The sequence below is a fragment of the Bombina bombina genome, chromosome 4 (genome assembly GCF_027579735.1).
Source record: "Bombina bombina isolate aBomBom1 chromosome 4, aBomBom1.pri, whole genome shotgun sequence".
NCBI classification, from domain to species: domain Eukaryota; kingdom Metazoa; phylum Chordata; class Amphibia; order Anura; family Bombinatoridae; genus Bombina; species Bombina bombina.
In genome coordinates this window covers 867,616,440-867,635,987 of record NC_069502.1, presented here as the reverse complement: position 1 = coordinate 867,635,987, position 19,548 = coordinate 867,616,440, and the positions used below count along the sequence as shown (strand labels likewise).

At 42.8% G+C, this 19,548-nt stretch overlaps 1 protein-coding gene across 1 annotated transcript in view; it reads left to right on the top strand.

The window, feature by feature from the left end:
* Nucleotides 1-19,548, top strand: part of LOC128657352 (gastrula zinc finger protein XlCGF48.2) — a 292,924-nt gene that overhangs the window by 191,564 nt on the left and 81,812 nt on the right. The window contains exons 7-8 of the mRNA XM_053711666.1: nt 11,348-11,452; nt 15,698-15,799. Of these exons, the coding sequence (XP_053567641.1) occupies nt 11,348-11,452; nt 15,698-15,799 (207 nt within the window). The remainder of the gene's footprint in view (nt 1-11,347; nt 11,453-15,697; nt 15,800-19,548) is intronic.

Sequence of the window (19,548 nt, the reverse complement as noted above, 5' to 3'; positions counted from 1 at the left end):
TGCTCCTCCGTGGAGCTTAAACTTGGTTCTTAAAGTTCTTCAAGGAGTTCCGTTTGAACCCCTTCATTCCATTGATATTAAACTTTTATCTTGGAAAGTTCTGTTTTTAATGGCTATTTCCTCGGCTCGAAGAGTCTCGGAGTTATCTGCCTTACATTGTGATTCTCCTTATCTGATTTTCCATTCAGACAAGGTAGTTCTGCGTACTAAACCTGGGTTTTTACCTAAGGTGGTTTCTAACAGGAATATCAATCAAGAGATTGTTGTCCCGTCATCGTGCCCTAATCCTTCTTCAAAGAAGGAACGTCTTTTACATAATCTGGACGTAGTCCGTGCCTTGAAGTTCTACTTACAGGCAACTAAAGATTTTCGTCAAACATCTGCCCTGTTTGTCGTTTACTCTGGTCAGAGGAGAGGTCAAAAAGCTTCGGCAACCTCTCTCTCCTTTTGGCTTTGAAGCATAATACGCTTAGCCTATGAGACAGCTGGACAGCAGCCCCCTGAAAGGATTACAGCTCATTCTACTAGAGCTGTGGCTTCCACCTGGGCCTTTAAAAATGAGGCCTCTGTTGAACAGATTTGCAAGGCTGCGACTTGGTCTTCGCTTCACACTTTTTCAAAATTTTACAAATTTGACACTTTTGCTTCTTCGGAGGCTGTTTTTGGGAGAGAGGTTCTACAGGCAGTGGTTCCTTCCGTTTAAGTTCCTGCCTTGTCCCTCCCATCATCCGTGTACTTAAGCTTTGGTATTGGTATCCCACAAGTAATGGATGATCCGTGGACTGGATACACTTAACAAGAGAAAACATAATTTATGCTTACCTGATAAATTTATTTCTCTTGTAGTGTATCCAGTCCACGGCCCTCCCTGTCCTTTTAAGGCAGGTCTAAATTTTTAATTAAACTACAGTCACCACTGCACCCTATGGTTTCTCCTTTCTCGTCTTGTTTCGGTCGAATGACTGGATATGACATGTGAGGGGAGGAGCTATATAGCAGCTCTGCTGTGGGTGATCCTTTTGCAACTTCCTGTTGGGAAGGGAATATATCCCACAAGTAATGGATGATCCGTGGACTGGATACACTACAAGAGAAATAAATTTATCAGGTAAGCATAAATTATGTTTTCTTTCATGTAATTAGCAAGAGTCCATGAGCTAGTGACGTATGGGATATACATTCCTACCAGGAGGGGCAAAGTTTCCCAAACCTCAAATGCCTGTAAATACACCCCTCACCACACCCACAAATCAGTTTTACAAACTTTGCCTCCCATGGAGGTGGTGAAGTAAGTTTGTGCTAGATTCTACGTTGATATGCGCTTCGCAGCAGGCTGGAGCACGGTTTCCCTCTGTGTGCAGTGAATGTCAGAGGGATGTGAGGAGAGTATTGCCTATTTGAATTCAATGGTCTCCTTCTACCGGATCTTTTTCATAGGTTCTCTGTTATCGGTCGTAGAGATTCATCTCTTACCTCCCTTTTCAGATCGACGATATACTCTTATATACCATTACCTCTACTGATTCTCGTTTCAGTACTGGTTTGGCTTTCTACTACATGTATATGAGTGTCCTGGGGTAAGTAATCTTATTTTTTGTGACACTCTAAGCTATGGTTGGGCACTTTTATGTAAAAGTTCTAAATATATGTGTTTAAACATTTATTTGCCTTGATTCAGGATGATCAATATTCCTTATTTCAGACAGACAGTTTCATTATTGGGATAATGCATATGAATTATCAATTTTTTTCTTACCTTTAAATTGACTTTTTTCTCTGTGGGCTGTTAGGCTCGCGGGGGCTGAAAATGCTTCATTTTATTGCGTCATTTTTTTGGCGCAGACTTTTTTGGCGCAAAAAATTTCCTTGTCATTTCCGGCGTCATACTTGTCGCCGGACGTTGTACGTGATTGCGTCATTTTTTTGACGTTTTGCGCCAAAAGTGTCGGCGTCACCGGATGTGGCGTCATTCTCGGCGCCAAAAGCATTTAGGCGCCAATAATGTGGGCGTCTTTTTTGGCGCTAAAAAATATGGGCGTCATTTTTGTCTCCACCTTTTTTTCTCATTATTTAAGTCTCATTTTTCTTTTGCTTCTGGTTACTAGAGGCTTATTCATTGGCATTTTTTTCCCATTCCTGAAACTGTCATTTAAGGAATTTGATAGATTTTGCTTTATATGTAGTTTTTTCTCTTACATATTGCAAGATGTCTCAGATTGACCCTGGATCAGAAGCTACTTCTGGAAAAACGCTGCCTGATGCTGGCTCTACCAAAGTTAAGTGAATTTGTTGTAAACTTGTGGTATCTGTTCCTCCGGCTGTAGTTTGTGATGATAAACTTGCTAATGCAGATTCAATTTCCATTAGTAATATTCCATTACCTGTTGCTGTTCCATCAACATCTAATACTCAGGATGTTCCTGTTAATATAAGAGATTTTGTTTCTAAATCTATTAGGAAGGCTATGTCTGTTATTCCTCCTTCCAGTAAGCGTAAAAGGTCTTTTAAAAATTCTCATTTCTCAGATGAATTTTTAAATGAACATCATTCTGATTTGTCTGTTTCTGATGAGGATTTTTCTGGTTCAGAGGATTCTGTCTCAGATATTGACACTGATAAATCTTCATATTTATTTAAAATGGAATTTATTCGTTCTTTACTTAAAGAAGTTTTAATCGCTTTAGAAATTGAGGATTCTAGTCCTCTTGATACTAAATCTAATAAGCGTTTAAATTCGTTTTTTAAACCTCCTGTAGTTATTCCGGAAGTTTTTCCTGTCCCTGATGCTATTTCTGAAGTAATTTCTAGGGAATGGAATAATCTGGGTAATTCTTTTACTCCTTCTAAAAGATTTAAGAAATTGTATCCTGTGCCATCTGACAGATTAGAGTTTTGGGACAAAATCCCTAAAGTTGATGGGGCTATCTCTACTCTTGCTAAACGTACTACTATTCCTACGGCAGATAGTATTTCCTTTAAGGATCCTTTAGATAGGAAGATTGATTCCTTTCTAAGGAAAGCTTATTTATGTTCAGGTAATCTTCTTAGGCCTGCTATTTCTTTGGCTGATATTGCTGCAGCTTCCACTTTTTGGTTGGAGGCTTTGGCGCAACAAGTGTCAGATCATAATTCTCATAGCATTGTTAAACTTCAACATGCTAATAACTTTATTTGTGATGCCATCTTTGATATCATCAGAGTTGATGTCAGGTATATTTCTTTAGCTATTCTAGCTAGAAGAGCTTTATGGCTTTAAACTTGGAATGCTGATATGTCTTCTAAGTCAACTTTGCTTTCACTTTCTTTCCAAGGTAATACATTTTTGGTTCTCAGTTGGATTCTATTATTTCAACTGTTACTGGGGGGAAAGGAACTTTTTTACCTCATGATAAAAAATCTAAAGGTAAATATAGGGCTGCTAATCGTTTTCGTTCCTTTCGTCAGAATAAGGAACAGAAGCCTGACCCTTCCCCTAAAGGAACGGTTTCTGTTTGGAAACCGTCTCCAGTCTGGAATAAATCCAAGCCTTTTAGAAAGCCAAAGCCAGCTCCCAAGTCCACATGAAGGTGCGGCCCTCATTCCAGCGCAGTTGGTAGGGGGCAGATTACGTTTTTTCAAAGAAATTTGGATCAGATCGATTCAACGTCTTTGGATTCAGAACATTGTTTCACAAGGGTACAGAATAGGTTTCAAAGTAAGGCCACCTGCAAGAAGATTTTTTTCTTTCTCGCATTCCAATAAATCCAGTGAAGGCTCAGGCATTTCTGAAATGTGTTTCAGATCTAGAGTTGGCTGGAGTAATTATGCCAGTTCCAGTCCTGGAACAGGGGCTGGGGTTTTACTCAAATCTATTCATTGTACCAAAGAAGGAGAATTCCTTCAGACCAGTTCTGGATTTAAAAATATTGAGTCGTTATGTAAGGATACCAACATTCAAAATGGTAACTATAAGGACTATTCTGCCTTTTGTTCAGCAAGGGCATTATATGTCCACAATAGATTTGCAGGATGCATATCTGCATATTCCGATTCATCCAGATCACTTTCAGTTTCTGAGATTCTCTTTTCTAGACGAGCATTACCAATTTGTGGCTCTGCCGTTTGGCCTAGCAAAGGCTCCAAGGATCTTTTCAAAAGTTCTCGGTGCCCTTCTATCTGTAATCAGAGAACAGGGTATTGTGGTATTTCCTTATTTGGACGATATCTTGGTACTTGCTCAGTCTTCACATTTAGCAGAATCTCATACGAATCGACTTGTTGTTTCTTCAAGAACATGGTTGGAGGATCAATTTACCAAAGAGTTAATTGATTCCTCAGACAAGGGTAACCTTTTTAGGTTTCCAAATAGATTCAGTGTCCATGACTTTGTCTCTGATGGACAAGAGACGTCTGAAATTGATTTCAGCCTGTCGAAACCTTCGGTTTCAATCATTCCCTTCGGTAGCCTTATGCATGGAAATTCTCTGTCTTATGACTGCTGCATCGGACGCGATCCCCTTTGCTAGTTTTCACATGCGACCTCTTCAGCTCTGTATGCTGAACCAGTGGTGCAGGGATTATACAAAGATATCACAGTTAATATCTTTAAATCCGATTGTACAACACTCTCTGACGTGGTGGACATAGCACCATCGTTTAATTCAAGGGGCTTCTTTTGTTCTTCCAACCTGGACTGTGATCTCAACAGATGAGAGTCTGACAGGTTGGGGAGCGGTATGGGGGTCTCTGACAGCGCAGGGGGTTTGGGAATCTCAGGAGGCGAGATTACCAATAAACATTTTGGAACTCCGTGCGATTTTCAGAGCTCTTCAGTCGTGGCCTCTTCTAAAGAGAGAATCGTTCATTTGTTTTCAGACGGACAATGTCACAACCGTGGCATATATCAATCATCAAGGGGGGACTCACAGTCCTCTGGCTATGAAAGAAGTATCTTGAATACTTGTATGGGCGGAATCCAGCTCCTGTCTAATTTCTGCGGTTCACATCCCAGGTATAGACAATTGGGAAGCGGATTATCTCAGTCGCCAGATGTTGCATCTGGGCGAATGGTCTCTTCACCCAGAGGTATTTCTTCAGATTGTTCAAATCTGGTGTCTTCCAGAAATAGATCTGATGGCTTCTCATCTAAACAAGAAACTTCCCAGGTATCTGTCCAGATCCAGGGATCCTCAGGCGGAGGCAGTGGATGCATTGTCGCATCCTGCCTATATCTTTCCGCCTCTAGTTCTTCTTCCAAAAGTGATTTCCAAGATTCTAAAGGAGCGTTCGTTTGTACTGCTGGTGGCTCCAGCATGGCCTCACAGGTTTTGGTATGCGGATCTTGTTCGGATGGCCAGTTGCCAACCTTGGACTCTTCCATTAAGACCAGACCTTCTATCTCAAGGCCCATTTTTCCATCAGGATCTCAAATCATTAAATTTGAAGGTATGGAGATTGAACGCTTGATTCTTAGTCATAGAGGTTTCTCTGACTCTGTTTATTAATACTATGTTACAGGCTCGTAAATCTGTGTCTAGGAAGATATATTATAGAGTCTGGAAGACTTACATTTCTTTGTGTTCTTCTCATCAATTTTCCTGGCATTCTTTTAGAATTCCTAGAATTTTACAGTTTCTTCAGGATGGTCTGGATAAAGGTTTGTCTGCCAGTTCCTTGAAAGGACAAATTTCTGCTCTTTATGTGCTGTTTCGCAGAAAGATTGCTAATCTTCCTGATATTCATTGTTTTGTACAGGCTTTGGTTCGTATCAAACCTGTCATTAAGTCAATTTCTCCTCGTTGGAGTTTGAATTTGGTTCTGGGAGCTCTACAAGCTCCTCCTTTTGAACCTATGCATTCTCTAGATATTAAATTACTTTCTTGGAAAGTTTTGTTTCTTTTGGCCATCTCTTCTGCTAGAAGAGTTTCTGAGTTATCTGCTCTTTCTTGTGAATCTCCTTTTCTGATTTTTCATCAGGATAAGGCAGTGTTGCGGACTTCATTTAAATTTTTACCTAAGATTGGGTTAATTCTAACAACATTAGTAGAGAGATTGTGGTTCCTTCATTGTGTCCTAATCCTAAGAATTCTAAGGAAAGATCATTACATTCTTTGGATGTAGTAAGAGCTTTGAAATATTATGTTGAAGCTACTAAAGATTTCCGAAAGTCTTCTAGTCTATTTGTTATCTTTTCTGGTTCTAGGAAAGGTCAGAAGGCTTCTGCCATTTCTTTGGCGTCTTGGTTAAAGTCTTTGATTCATCATGCTTATGTTGAGTCAGGTAGAACTCCGCCTCAAAGGATTACAGCTCATTCTACTAGGTCAGTTTCTACTTCCTGGGCATTTAGGAATGAAGCTTCGGTTGATCAAATTTGCAAAGCAGCAACTTGGTCTTCTTTGCATACTTTTACTAAATTCTACCATTTTGATGTGTTTTCTTCTTCTGAAGCAGTTTTTGGTAGAAAAGTACTTCAGGCAGCTGTTTCAGTTTGATTCTTCTGCTTATAATTTCAGTTTTTTTCATTATAAGATTTAAACTTTGTTTGGGGGTGTGGATTATTTTTCAGCGGAATTGGCTGTCTTTATTTTATCCCTCCCTCTCTAGTGACTCTTGCGTGGAAGTTCCACATCTTGGGTATTTATTATCCCATACGTCACTAGCTCATGGACTCTTGCTAATTACATGAAAGAAAACATAATTTATGTAAGAACTTACCTGATAAATTCATTTCTTTCATATTAGCAAGAGTCCATGAGACCCACTCTTTTTTTTGTGGTGATTATGATTTTTTTGTATAAAGCACAACTATTCCAATTCCTTATTTTTTATGCTTTCGCACTTTTTTTCTTATCACCCCACTTCTTGGCTATTCGTTAAACTGATTTGTGGGTGAGTTGAGGGGTGTATTTATAGGCATTTTGAGGTTTGGGAAACTTTGCCCCTCCTGGTAGGAATGTATATCCCATACGTCACTAGCTCATGGACTCTTGCTAATATGAAAGAAATGAATTTATCAGGTAAGTTCTTACATAAATTATGCTATCCTATATAATAAATGGCCAAGTATGTTTGTCAGATGCAGTCATTCGCAGTAGAGACTGCACGTGACAAACATACCTGGCCGTTTGGATCCTGACACTCAGCACAGAGCAAGGCTGAAGCGGAGTGTCAGGGAGCGTGGCCAACGGGAGCGTCGAGAGGGGCGTGGCCGGGCGTCGCGAGGGGCGTGGTCGGGTGCTGCGCGGGGCGTGGCCTGGTGGGTGTCGCCGCGATGGGGCGTGGCCGGGCGGGGTGCCGCGATGTGGGCGTGGCCAGAGAGGCAAAGGCTTGAAAGTTTCAATTAAGACGCAGCAGGAGAGGGGGGGGGGAGAAGGGAGCAGGAGAGGGAAGTGAGCCAAAGAGGGGGGAGAGCCAAAGAGGAGAGAGAGCCAAAGAGGAGAGAGAAAGCCAAAGGGGAGGGGGGAGAGAGCCAAGGGGGGGGGAGAGAGCCAAAGGGGGGGGGGGGAGAGAGCCAAAGGGGGGGGGGGAGAGAGCCAAAGGGGGGGGGGGAGAGAGCCAAAGGGGGGGGGGGGGAGAGAGCCAAAGGGGGGGGAGAGCCAGAGAGGGGGGATAGAGAGAGAGCCAAAGGGGAGAGAGAGCCAAAGAGGGGGGGGGGAGAGAGAGCCAAAGGGGGGGGGAAGAGAGCCAAAAAGGGGGGAGAGAGAGAGACAAAGAGGAGAGAGAGCCAAAGAGGGGGGGGGGAACAAAAGAGGGGGGAGAACAAAAGAGGGGGAAGAGAGAGCAAAAGAAAGGGGGGAGAGAGACAAAGAGGAGAGAGCGCGCAAAGGAGAGGGGGGAGAGAAAGAAAAAGAGAGGGGGAAGAGAGGGGGGAGAGAGCAAGGGGTGGGACCGCTGTACTGCAAAAAATGGCCCGTGTACACAGGCTTTAGTACTAGTATATATATATATATTTCAGTCGAATATTCCCTTATATTCATATAAAAACCCAGCAGATTACACATTGTTATACAACAAACATAATTATACCATCTGTATTAAAAAAATGAATTCAAATAGCTACTTTGTAACATGTGTTTCTGTCTGGCCAATATTTAATTGTCTAGAATTTGTGGATTCAAGCACAATAGGGGGCACTTAACATCTTGTATACACTTAGGCCATGTCTGTTTATTTACAGGGTCTTCTAAGTTTATCATGATCTTGGGCAGGAAATCAACTTCAAACAGAGCAGCCACATGGTGACATCTTCTTTCAAAATTATTGCCTGATCTGATCAGACCACATGTCTTTTAACTAGACCAAATGTCTTTCTTTGATCTCACCTGGATGCATTGTAACCAATCTCACATTGGATTTATAGCTACAAAATGAAATATCAAATATCTATGATATATCTGTAGCTTATTTAAGATATATCTGTAGCTTATTTAATGTTACTTACAGGTACCCTGACACTAGAGTGTGTGAGAGATCTCAGGGTTATCATACCAGTACCCCTAGCCGAAAGGGGCCTAGGGTACTATTCCAACCTTTTTGTGGTTCCAAAGAAGGAGGGCACGTTCCGTCACATTTCTGGACCTAAAGTGTTTAAACAAGTTTCTGAGTGTTCCATCGTTCAAAATGGAAACTATCAGATCTATACTGCCCCTAGTTCAAGAGGGACAGTTTATGATGACTATAGACTTGAAGGACGCTTACCTTCATGTGCCAATCCACAAGATTGCATTTCTGGACCAACACTTCCAGTTTGTGGCCTTTCCTTTTGGTCTTGCGACAGCCCCGAGAGTCTTCACGAAGGTTCTGGGGGCGCTGCTTGCAGTGGCCAGATCCAGGGGCATTGCGGTGTCAGCTTACCTGGACAACATCCTGGTTCAGGCTCCGTTGCTCAGCCTTGCAGAGGATCATTCTATCATTCGAGGGCTCCAATCTCACAGTTGGAAGATCAACTCAGGAAAGAGTTCCCTGGTTCCCAGCAACAGGGTGGAGTTCCTGGGCACGATAAAAGACTCTATCCATGAAGATATTTCTCACAGATCGGCGGCGCAGGAAGCTTGCGTCCACCTGTCTTGCCCTTCAGTCCTCAAGCCCATCGGTGGTGGCTCAATGTATGGAGGTGATAGGTCTCATGGTGTCAAGCATAGATGTCATCCCATTCGCCAGGTTCCACCTCAGATCTCTTCAATTGTACTTGTTGAGACAGTGGAACGGCGATCATTCATATCTATCACAGCTGATATCCCTGGATGCTCGGACTCGGAACTCCCTCTCTTGGTGGATTCGTCCGGAGCAACTGTACATGGGGCCATCCTTCTTGAGATCGTCCTGGGAGATTGCTACCGCGGACGCCGGTTTGTCAGGATGGGGAGCTGTTTGGGGTGCCAGGATGGCACAAGGAAAGTGGTCCAGGGAGGAGTCTTTCTCCTTCCGATCAACATCCTAGAACTACGAGCAATCTACAATGCTCTGAAGGCTTGGCCTTCTCTGGGGTCGGTCAGTTTCATCAGATTCCAGACCGACAACATTACCTTGGTGGCTTACATCAACCATCGGGGTACAAGGCGCTCCCTTTGCGATGAGGGAGGTGTCTCGGATTCTGGAGTGGGCGGAGTCCCGTGACTGCTCACTCTCAGCGATTCACATTCCGGGTCTGGAGAACTGGGAAGCGTACTTTCTCAGCGGACAGTCCTTCCATCCGGGGGAATGGTCTCTTCACCCCAAAGTGTTTGCTGAGATTTGTTGCAGATGGGGAACGCCGGAGATAGATCTCATGGCGTCCAGACTCAATTGCAAACTACCTCAATACAGGTCGAGGTCCAGGGATTCCCAGGCAGAGCTGATAGATGCCTTAGTGGTTCCTTGGGGATTCAGCTTAGCTTACATTTTTCCACCTTTACCACTTCTACCTCGCATAGTGGCACGCATCAAACAGAAGCTGGCCTCAGCCATTCTGATTGCTCCATCGTGGCCGCAGAGGACGTGGTTTGCGGATCTGGTTGGGATGTCATCCTCTCCGCCGTGGAGGTTACCCTGTCGCAGGGATCTGCTGTCACAGGGCCCCTTTCAGCATCAAAATCTAGATCCTCTGAGGCTGACTGCGTGGAGATTGAATGCCTAGTCTTAGCCAAGAGAGGCTTTTCTTAAAGTGCGATTGATACTCTAATTCAGGCAAGTAAGCCAGTCACTCGTCGCATCTACCATAAGGTGTGGAGGACTTACGTCTCCTGGTGCGAGAAGCATGGATATCCTTGGCATAAGGTGAAGGTATCCAGGATTCTGTCCTTTCTTCAGGATGGCTTGGAGAATGGTCTTGCCACTAGTTCCTTAAAGGGACAGATTTCGGCATTCTCAGTCTTGTTGCATAGGAGACTCGCTGAGCTCCTTGACATCCAATCTTTTGTTCAGGCTTTGTCTAGAATCAGACCAGTCTTTATGCAGTCGGCTCCACCTTGAAGCTTAAACTTATTCGTTAAGGTTTGCAGAGGGTTCCGTTTGAACCTATGCATTCCATAGACATTTAAGGTTCTGCCCTGGAAGGTTCTCTTCCTGTTGGCTATTGCATCAGCACGCAGAGTATCTGAGCTAGCTGCCTTGCAATGTGACCCTCCTTATCTGGTGTTTCATGCATTTAAGGCTGTACTGCGCACTGGGTTGGGGTTTCTCCCCAAGGTGGTGTCTAACCGTAACATCAATCAGGAAATAAATGTTCCTCCTTTGTGTCCTAACCCTTCTTCAAAGGAGAGGTTCCTTAAAACTTCAAGGAACAAACCACATACAGGTTATTATCTTCAGGCTACCAAGGATTTCAGACAGTCTACATCTCTTTTTGTGATGTATTCTGGGAAGCGCAAAGGGCAAAGGACCTCTGCTACTTTTTTGTCTTTTTCGTTGAGGAGTATGATTCACTTGGCTTATTAAACAGCGGCACATAAGCCTCCTCAGAGGATCACGGCTCATTCAACTAGAGCTGTGGCTTCGTCTTGGGCCTTTAAGAATGAGACCTCTATGGAGCAGATTTGTAAGGCGGCTACCTGGTCCTCCTTACACACTTTTACAAAGTTTTACAAATTTGAAGTTTTTGCTTCTGCGGAAGGTTTTGCAGGCTGTAGTGCCCTCAGATTAGGGTCCGCCTTTTTACCCTCCCGGTTTCATTCAGTGTCTTCTAGAGCTTGGGTATATGTTAACAACAGTAATGAATGACGCTGTGAACTCTCCTCCCCCCAATGGAAATGAAATTATCAGGTAAGCATAATTTGTTTTTCTGTGTGGGAAATACAGAAACTGTATTATGGTAAAGCTATTAAAAACTAGATCATGTGATATAAAAACTAGATCATGTGATATACAAACTAAATCTGCTTTCTTTGTACAGATGAAGATAATGCTGATTTAGTGAAAGTTGAGGTAACAGAAGATTTATGTGTGACGCGTCAGCTTGAAGCAACTAATGTGGAAACCAGTGACAGTATCAGCCCAGGTGAGTGTGCACATTGTTTGTGTCTGAGGAAGACGGGTTACAGGGTAGTAAGTATGTGTGTTTTTTCTGAGGCAGATGGGTTACAGGTGAGTGTGCACGTTATGTCAGAGGAAGGTGAGTGTGCACGTGTTGTTGTGTCTGAGGGAGAAGGGTTACAGGTGAGTGTGCACGTGTATTGTGTCTGAGAGAGAAGGGTTACAGGTGAGTTTGCACGTGTATTGTGTCTGGGGGAGAAGGATTACAGGGTAGTGAGTATGTGTGTTGTGTCTGTGGGAAACGGGTTACAGGTGAGTGTGCATGTATGTTTTGTCTGAGGAAGGTGGTTTACAGGTGAGGGTGCACGTGTGTTGTCTGAGGAAGGTGGGTTACAGGGGAGTGAGTTTAGCCCTTAAGTTCATGTTATATTTCTATGCTGGTATAGAGGATCACAGTAAAAGAATAGAGAAACTACCAGTGTGTGTATTTGATGCTATTGTCTTTCTGGGAAATACAGAAACTGTATTATGGTAAAGCTATAAAAACTAGAGCACGTGGGGGGCGGAGCTGACTAACAAGGAGAGTGGACGTGTCTTTATAGGGCTCCTATGTAATAACGAACTAAAGATGTGCAAATATATAACTTTCTAGTGACTTTAACTTCTCAACACCTTAGTAGTTAAGGGCAATATGACCTGCTAACTTTTTGCTAAAAATAACCCTCCAGTTTGCAGACTTTGATTATACTTCAACAGCGGCATAGTTTGAGGCCTGCTTTATCTGGCGAGGCAGTTTGGGCATAACTCTATCTCATACTTCTGAAGTGTCCCTATCTTGCTCCCCGCAGAATGGGTCTGGATGCTGCACTGCACAAGTTTGAGGATCATATTTGCAGCACCCTGGATGCCCATTACTCCGAAATAAACCTCTTACTCCTGCAGCTATGCGAACAGTTTCCTAACTCGCATGCTGCGCAAGATGGCGGGGACACACCGGGAGCCGCTAGCACTGCTGACACGCAAGTTTTCAAGAGTACCGAAATCTCGATCTCTCAGAAAGAAGCTGTTGTGTCTCCTGAGGTTTGCAGGCAGCATTATAGCCAGTGCGACGAAGACCCGACAGACAGCTTGAGGGTGATGAGGCCTAGATCGGCTGCACCGGAGTCTAAGTCAGCAATAGTCTTGGACCTAAACACCTACCTAACGGATCCCACGGCAGCTGCATCGTACAAGCCGATTTCGGTAATTATGCCAGTCGGGGAGAAGAGACAGATGAGCGGCGCCTGGGTATTCAAATGGAGGAGCTCGTGGGGGCGCCAATACTGTTCAATGAAGCCAAAGCACATACCGGCATCTGCGCGCCATTTAGACTTACATGGCAGCTGGATTCTAAACTATCAGCAAGGATACTAACAACGGGCTGTAAAGGCAATGTGCATACCGGCATCTACACGCCATTCAGATTCCCACGGCAGCTAGGTTCGGACCTAACCCCAAGGCATTCGATAAAGGCAGGAGTGGGATGAACATAGTAGCTGAGTAGCCGAAGCCTTAATCATCCGCTCTTACCTCAGGCTTCTTTCCGCAGGTGACTTTTGGATGCCAATATGAGCCCAATGTTGCAGCTATTAGCCCAGTTGTGGATGTTCTATGACTTTTTTCTTTTTGTTGGTGTTTGCATTTAATCTATATTACAACTGCTCAGCCAGACGCCATTAGAGTAGTCTGCCTTATAGCGGGAGCAGTATGAAGACAAGTTTGATCTAAGCTCAGGAAACACTGTTCCATACACTCACAGATCAGAATATTAGTTCTTGTTTGGGACTGTGGCTACTGATGTACTGTTTAATGATAGCCTTGAGTCTGATCTCAATACTGTACAAAGGTGACTTTATGCTGTCAGTTAATGTAGTCTTTACTCAACTCTACAGTACATATATAGAGAATAGGGACTATATATATATATATATATATATATATATATATATATATATATATATATATATATATATTAGACTAATTGACTTTTTCAATTAGAATTAACTATTCTTCTCTTTCAAAAGGTATGACTATATAAAATCTACTAAACTCTTGCTAGAAAAGGTTTTTGTTCTAAGAATACTCCATGTTCTGTTGTATGCATAATCCATCCCCATTTGATTCTCCTGTCTAGAGTTACATTAATTATAGCGCTGTATGTGATTTTTTGCTATTAATCACAATGTGTAATATTAATTATACATATTAGACATGCTGGTTTGTTAACTGTTGACTGGTACCAGTTCATTGCATTTTATTTTATTTTATTTTGCTTTAGTTTTAGCATGTTGTTTATTCTCAAATCTAAAAAACGTGAGGTTAAAAAGCCTTCTCTTAAATACACTAAAGGTTACACATGAGACAGGGCAATTCTAGTTTTATTAAGTAGTGACATGAGGAAAGCTGTTACACATATGTGTGGATTACTACACTTCCCCCTGCCTCCAGTACTTAGTACTGCATGTAGAGATAGCTAACTATCATACACCCACAACGACAAGAAGGGACTGGAGTCTGCAAACTCGATAACGCTATAGTACTGCTCACTGAATCTGCTATATAATATGAAGGGAAATTGCAGTAATGCAATATAATTTTATTATATCATAAATAGCTTATATATTAGCCCCATTCTCAGTACGCATACTGGTATGTAGTATATATGTGTGGTCCCTGCTTCTACATCTCACAACTCTTATCTACCTCACTCCCACCACTGCAGCAAACTCTATCTCTGTGTGCCTATCATATACTCTAGGGTACATATCCTACAGCTTAACCTCTTGCTCACTAAAGTTAGGTCTTACTAAGGTTAGATTCGATTGGATGATAATTACTGATAAGATTTTGTAACTGTTACTAACATATTTGTCATGTGGAGAGCCAATTTATTATGATCCAAGATAACTTTCTACTTTGATGTTCATGATCCATATGATTTATTTAATTATTCCTCTCATACTTCACAGTACTCTATCATTACATTTCCACATGATCTTAAATCAACGGCCCATATCATTAAACCTTCTCTGCATAATACTTAGGAAACCGGGCCAACAGAGATTATACAAATCAATAACAAAGGATATAATGGGATACTAGAATATATTTTGCCACTAGGCCTTGTTAGCTCCTATTGCCTATCTTGATTAGATTGCTGTTTTCCATATTTGATGTTTGGGTACCTGTAAAAGATTTAATATCCTCCTAACAATATTATACTCCGATATAGGTTGCACTCTCACATCTAGCCAATTTTAAGCTTGCACAGAATATCTTCCAAGACAATATTCCTAATATTCTGTTCCTGTTGAGCTCCTCTCTTTCCTTTCCCGCCGGTACTTGTTGCCTGTGGGTCATATCCATATTCCTTTCTCCCACGTCGCCTTTAGCTGGCACTCCCCCTGGAGAGGAGCTCATTCAGAAGTTTTCTATATCCCACACTCCCTAATATTCCCCCTCTCGCATAACTTGGTCAAGAGTTGCCCTGATTCAACTTATAGAAAAAAAGTTTAACTTATACCATAAAGTACTCAGAGCTGCTCCTTATTACAAAGTATATTTATATACCATCTACTGTAGCATATTATGCCATGGCTGTCTGTAGTGTCATAGGCACTTTCCTACACACCACATGTTATACAACGATAAATAAGTGACCATGTTCATTAACATTTCTATGGTCTCCCGCCCCCCCCACAGTAGTTGACCATAGCTATTTATACTGCTATTGTTTCTATTTTCATCAAATAATTTAAGTATGCTATAATATTGTTATATAGATAAATTACCTGTATAAGCGGTGCTTACCCGCTGACAATTTCCTAATTCCCCCCTTGCTTTTTATGAAGCTCTTGACATTATGACCCTGACTTTAACAATACGAAGCGTTCAAGCACAAATTAGTTCAGAATAAAATGGGTCTATATGGTAGCTACAGTGCTCTTTCAGAGTGCCTTGTTAACATTATGGCCTGGAATAATAGCTACCCATATAATCATATAAAAACACAAAATGAGGTTTTCAGATGTATTTTGGCATTCATTATATATATTTTATTTTTCTTGCCTGTTATATTGTTATTGCGACAATCATTGCTATGTTTTGAAACATGTATATGCCATAGTTTTTTTGTTGTCATTATGAAAAACCCTCAATAAAAAATTATCTAAAAAAAAAAAAAAAAACTAGAGCACGTGATATAAAAACTAATTCTGCTTTCTTTGTACAGATGAAGATAACGCTGATTTAGTGAAAGTTGAGTTAACAGAAGATTTTTGTGTGACGCGTCAGCTGGAAGCAACTGAAGAAACTAGTGACAGTATCAGCCTAGGTGAGTGCACGTGTATAAGGAAGATGGGTTACAGTTGAGTGTGCATGTGTGTCGTGTCTGGTGAGTGTATGTTGTGTTTGAGGGGCACAGGCTACAGGGGAATTTGTAACCTATTTTGAATCTCAGGGAGACGAGTTACAGGTCAGGTAAGTGTGCATGTGTTTTGTGTCTGAGGGAGACGGGTTACAGGTGAGTGTGCATGTTTGTTGTGTTTGAGGCCCAAAAAGACAGAGAAACCCTTAGACAACTGTTAACACACCTTGGACTGATGACCAGATATGTGGAACGGCGATGGGAGCAAAATTTGTTCCGTCCTATGCCAACCTATATTTAGGTTGGTGGGAAGCTGTCCACATATTTGTAGATGCGGATTCTGTTGGCGCTTTACAAATAACCGATAATAATAGATGGAAATCTATTTAGGGAAAATATTGTTTCCTTCTTAATAGGAGAGTCCACGGTATAATTTCTTACTGTTGGGAAATACTGAACCTGGCCACCAGGAGGAGGCAGACCCCCTGAGCCAAAAGCTTAAAAACCTCTCCCACTTCCCATATCCCCCAGTCATTCTTTGCCTTTCGTCACAGGAGGATGGCAGAGAAATGTCAGAAGATTTCGTAGTAGTTCCTTAGGAAAGGTATCTGCCCTTTGATATGGTCCTGGCGTTTTAAGTAGTCTTTTCAGCCTCTCAGTGAGAGCATGGACGAAAGGGAGAGTCTTTCTGCAAATCCATCCAGACTGTCTGCTAACGGCTCCTAAGCAATCAGTGTTGACAAGTTGCACTGTCTGCTTGTTTTTCTCACTCAAGTCCTTGTCAGGAGCGATGATACAAGACTGTCACACTTGAGAGGCTGTGTTTCTGTTCCACAGCATGGATTCTGGTATGATAGTTTAAATTTTTACATATGTTAAAAACGCTAGAAGACAGGGTCACAGTGTGGCTCCTTTTATTTTAATAGAATCATGGGTTAATATCTCCTGAGGGGGATTATTGAACAGTGGGGATTAATCAAATGTGATGCTTTTATTTTTTGCTGCTTTGTGTGAGATTGTATTGGGATTTTAGGCTGTTTGTTATATGGCTGGAACGCACACGTCTTTACTTTAACTTTGAGTGCTGCGCAGCTTGTAGCTTGGTGCGCTTTTTCTCATAGCAGGGGCGGTCCTGCCTTGCACACCATGTGACCGGGAATGGTCTCACTTTGATTTCCTCTTTCCTGACCGAGCTGGCTGTCGTAGAAGACGCTTTTTCTCTGTATTGTCTAGGAGGTGGTGAGTGCCTCAGCCATTGGGAGTATAAAGGTGCAGTTTGGAGAAATAAAGATTGTTTAATTTCTGTGTCCTACTGTCATTCGCTTAAGCTATGGAGGATTCTGAGATTCTAGAGGGTACACCCTCTATTACAAATAGTAATACCTGTTTATATTGTGAGGAGGCCTTGGTATGGCTGCCCTCTCAATTTATGTTCCACATACCTTGACAATGTTATTCGGTCAAAGAAGGTTAACCCCTTTAGTACCACTGAGCCTCTGTGGACTCGCCGTCCGTAAGGTGCATACCCAACAGTCATCTCCTTCTACACACGCAGCTTCTTGTAGCACGCTTGATCCTCCATCTGGAGGGGGCCTTTTACCATAAGATTTTACAGCGCAGTTAAAAACAGCGGTGTCTGAGGCCCTCAGTGCTTTACCTCACCCTGCTAAACGCAAGCAAAAGATTAAACATAGCTCTCCTACCCAGGGGTCATCATGAAATTTATTGGATTTCTTTGCTCTGTCTCAGTTATCCGAGGATGAGTTGTACTCTCTCCCAGAAAGTTCACCCTTTGAAGCCTCAGAGTCTGCTGCCGCTAAGCCTCCTGCTGTGGAGGAACCAGTCTTTAGATTTACGATTGAACACTTATGCTTTCTTCTAAAGGAAGTACTGTCTACATTAAAGGTTCCAGAGGCCAAACTGCCTGATGAACCTTTGATTCCTAAATTAAACAGAGTTTACGAGGACAGGGTAGTGCCTTTAACTTTTCCTGTACCTGTACAAATGGCAAACATTATTAAGAACAAATGGGACCGAATTGGATATTCCTTTTCCCCTTACTACTATCCCACGACAGGATAGCCTGTCGTTAAGAGAGCCGATGGATAAGAAGATGGAAACTCTTCTAAGAAAGAGGTTTCAATATACGGGATACTTGTTTCAATCGGCAGCGACTCCTTATCGGAATTGATCGAGGTGGAGGGTCCCCTCAACGTTATCCAGGAAAGCATTAAAGCCTTGAGAATTGCTAATTATTTTATCTGTGATGCAAACATGCAGATTATTCGCCTGAATGCTAAGGTTTCTGGCTTTTCGGTTTAGGCCCGTCAGGCGCTCTGGCTGAAGGTCCTGGTCTGCGGATATGACTTCTAAGTCCAGACTTTTCCCTCCCCTTTAAGGAATAGATTTTATTTGGTCCAGTCCTGGACTCCATTATCTCCACGGTTACAGGGGGCAAGGGTGCCTTCCTACCGTAAGAGAAAAAGAACAAGTCTAAGGGGAAAAGTTCTGATAAGTTCCAACGACAGCAACCCTCCAGTCCTGGAATAAATCCAAGCAGAGCAAGAAGCCCGCTAAGACTAAATCGGCATGAAGGGACGGCCCCTGATCCGGAGCTGGATCGTGTAGGGGCAGACTTTTTTTCAGACGCTTGGTTCAGGGACGTGCAGGATTCATGGGTCCTGGAGGTCATAGCTCAGGGATACAAGATAGGTTTCAAGTCTCATCCACCCAAGGACAGATTTCTTTTACAAGATACGATGAGTCCACGGATTTCATCCTTAGTTGTGGGATATCGCCTCCTGGTCAGCAGGAGGAGGCAAAGAGCAACACAGCAGAGCTGTATACATAGATCCTCCCTTCCCTCCCACTCCAGTCATTCTCTTTGCCTGTGTTAGTGATAGGAAGAGGTAAAGTGAGGTGTTCGTTTAGATTCTTCAATTAAGAGTTTATTATTTTTAAAATGGTACCAAAGTGTGCTATTTTTCTATAGGGTGTAGCCGTATTCCTTGTCAGCCTCTAGAGTAGAGCTACAGGTGGCTTTAAAGCAATGGGAACTGGTGGGGTTTTAGCCTCACTGCACCTCCCATACTTGTGCTGCCCTTCTGGATTATGGTCTTAGCATATAGTAACTAAGGCCCTTCTGTGTCCACAGATTTGCTGGAGGGAGAAGACCTCTTGTTCTTGTGAGACGTTTTCATGCCGTTACTCGGCATGGAGGTAAGTGCAGTCTTTATTTTTCTGGGCAGACTTGCTATGTCAGAACTGACTGTACTTTGCCTGCTGGGTGGATTACAGAGGCTCTCTGGGAAGGGCTTTCCCTACTAAACAGTGTATGGGTTTTCATGTCCGTGGGAGAGACCAGGTATATGTAAACTGACACTGAAACTGTCCTTGCTGATTTTTGTGTAACTCTTCTTCGCAAGGGTTTGCTGGCTAATGTGGCTGACTCTGGGGATTGTAGACCGTGCTGCAGTGTACCGGATACTACGGTTTTGGTTTATTTGTTTCAGGGTACTAAAGGGATGTTATTACATTTGTCCCTGCCTACAAACATGGTTACGGCGGCTTGTGCAGTTTATTGGGGAGCCGTTAGAGGAGTCAGTGTTGTTTTTCTCTGGCTTACTCGACGCCTACGAAGGGCGGGGCTTCTTTTGGCGCGCTGGGGCTGGAAATCAGCCGCGCAGCGTCTTTCATTTCCGGAAGGCTCTGACTGA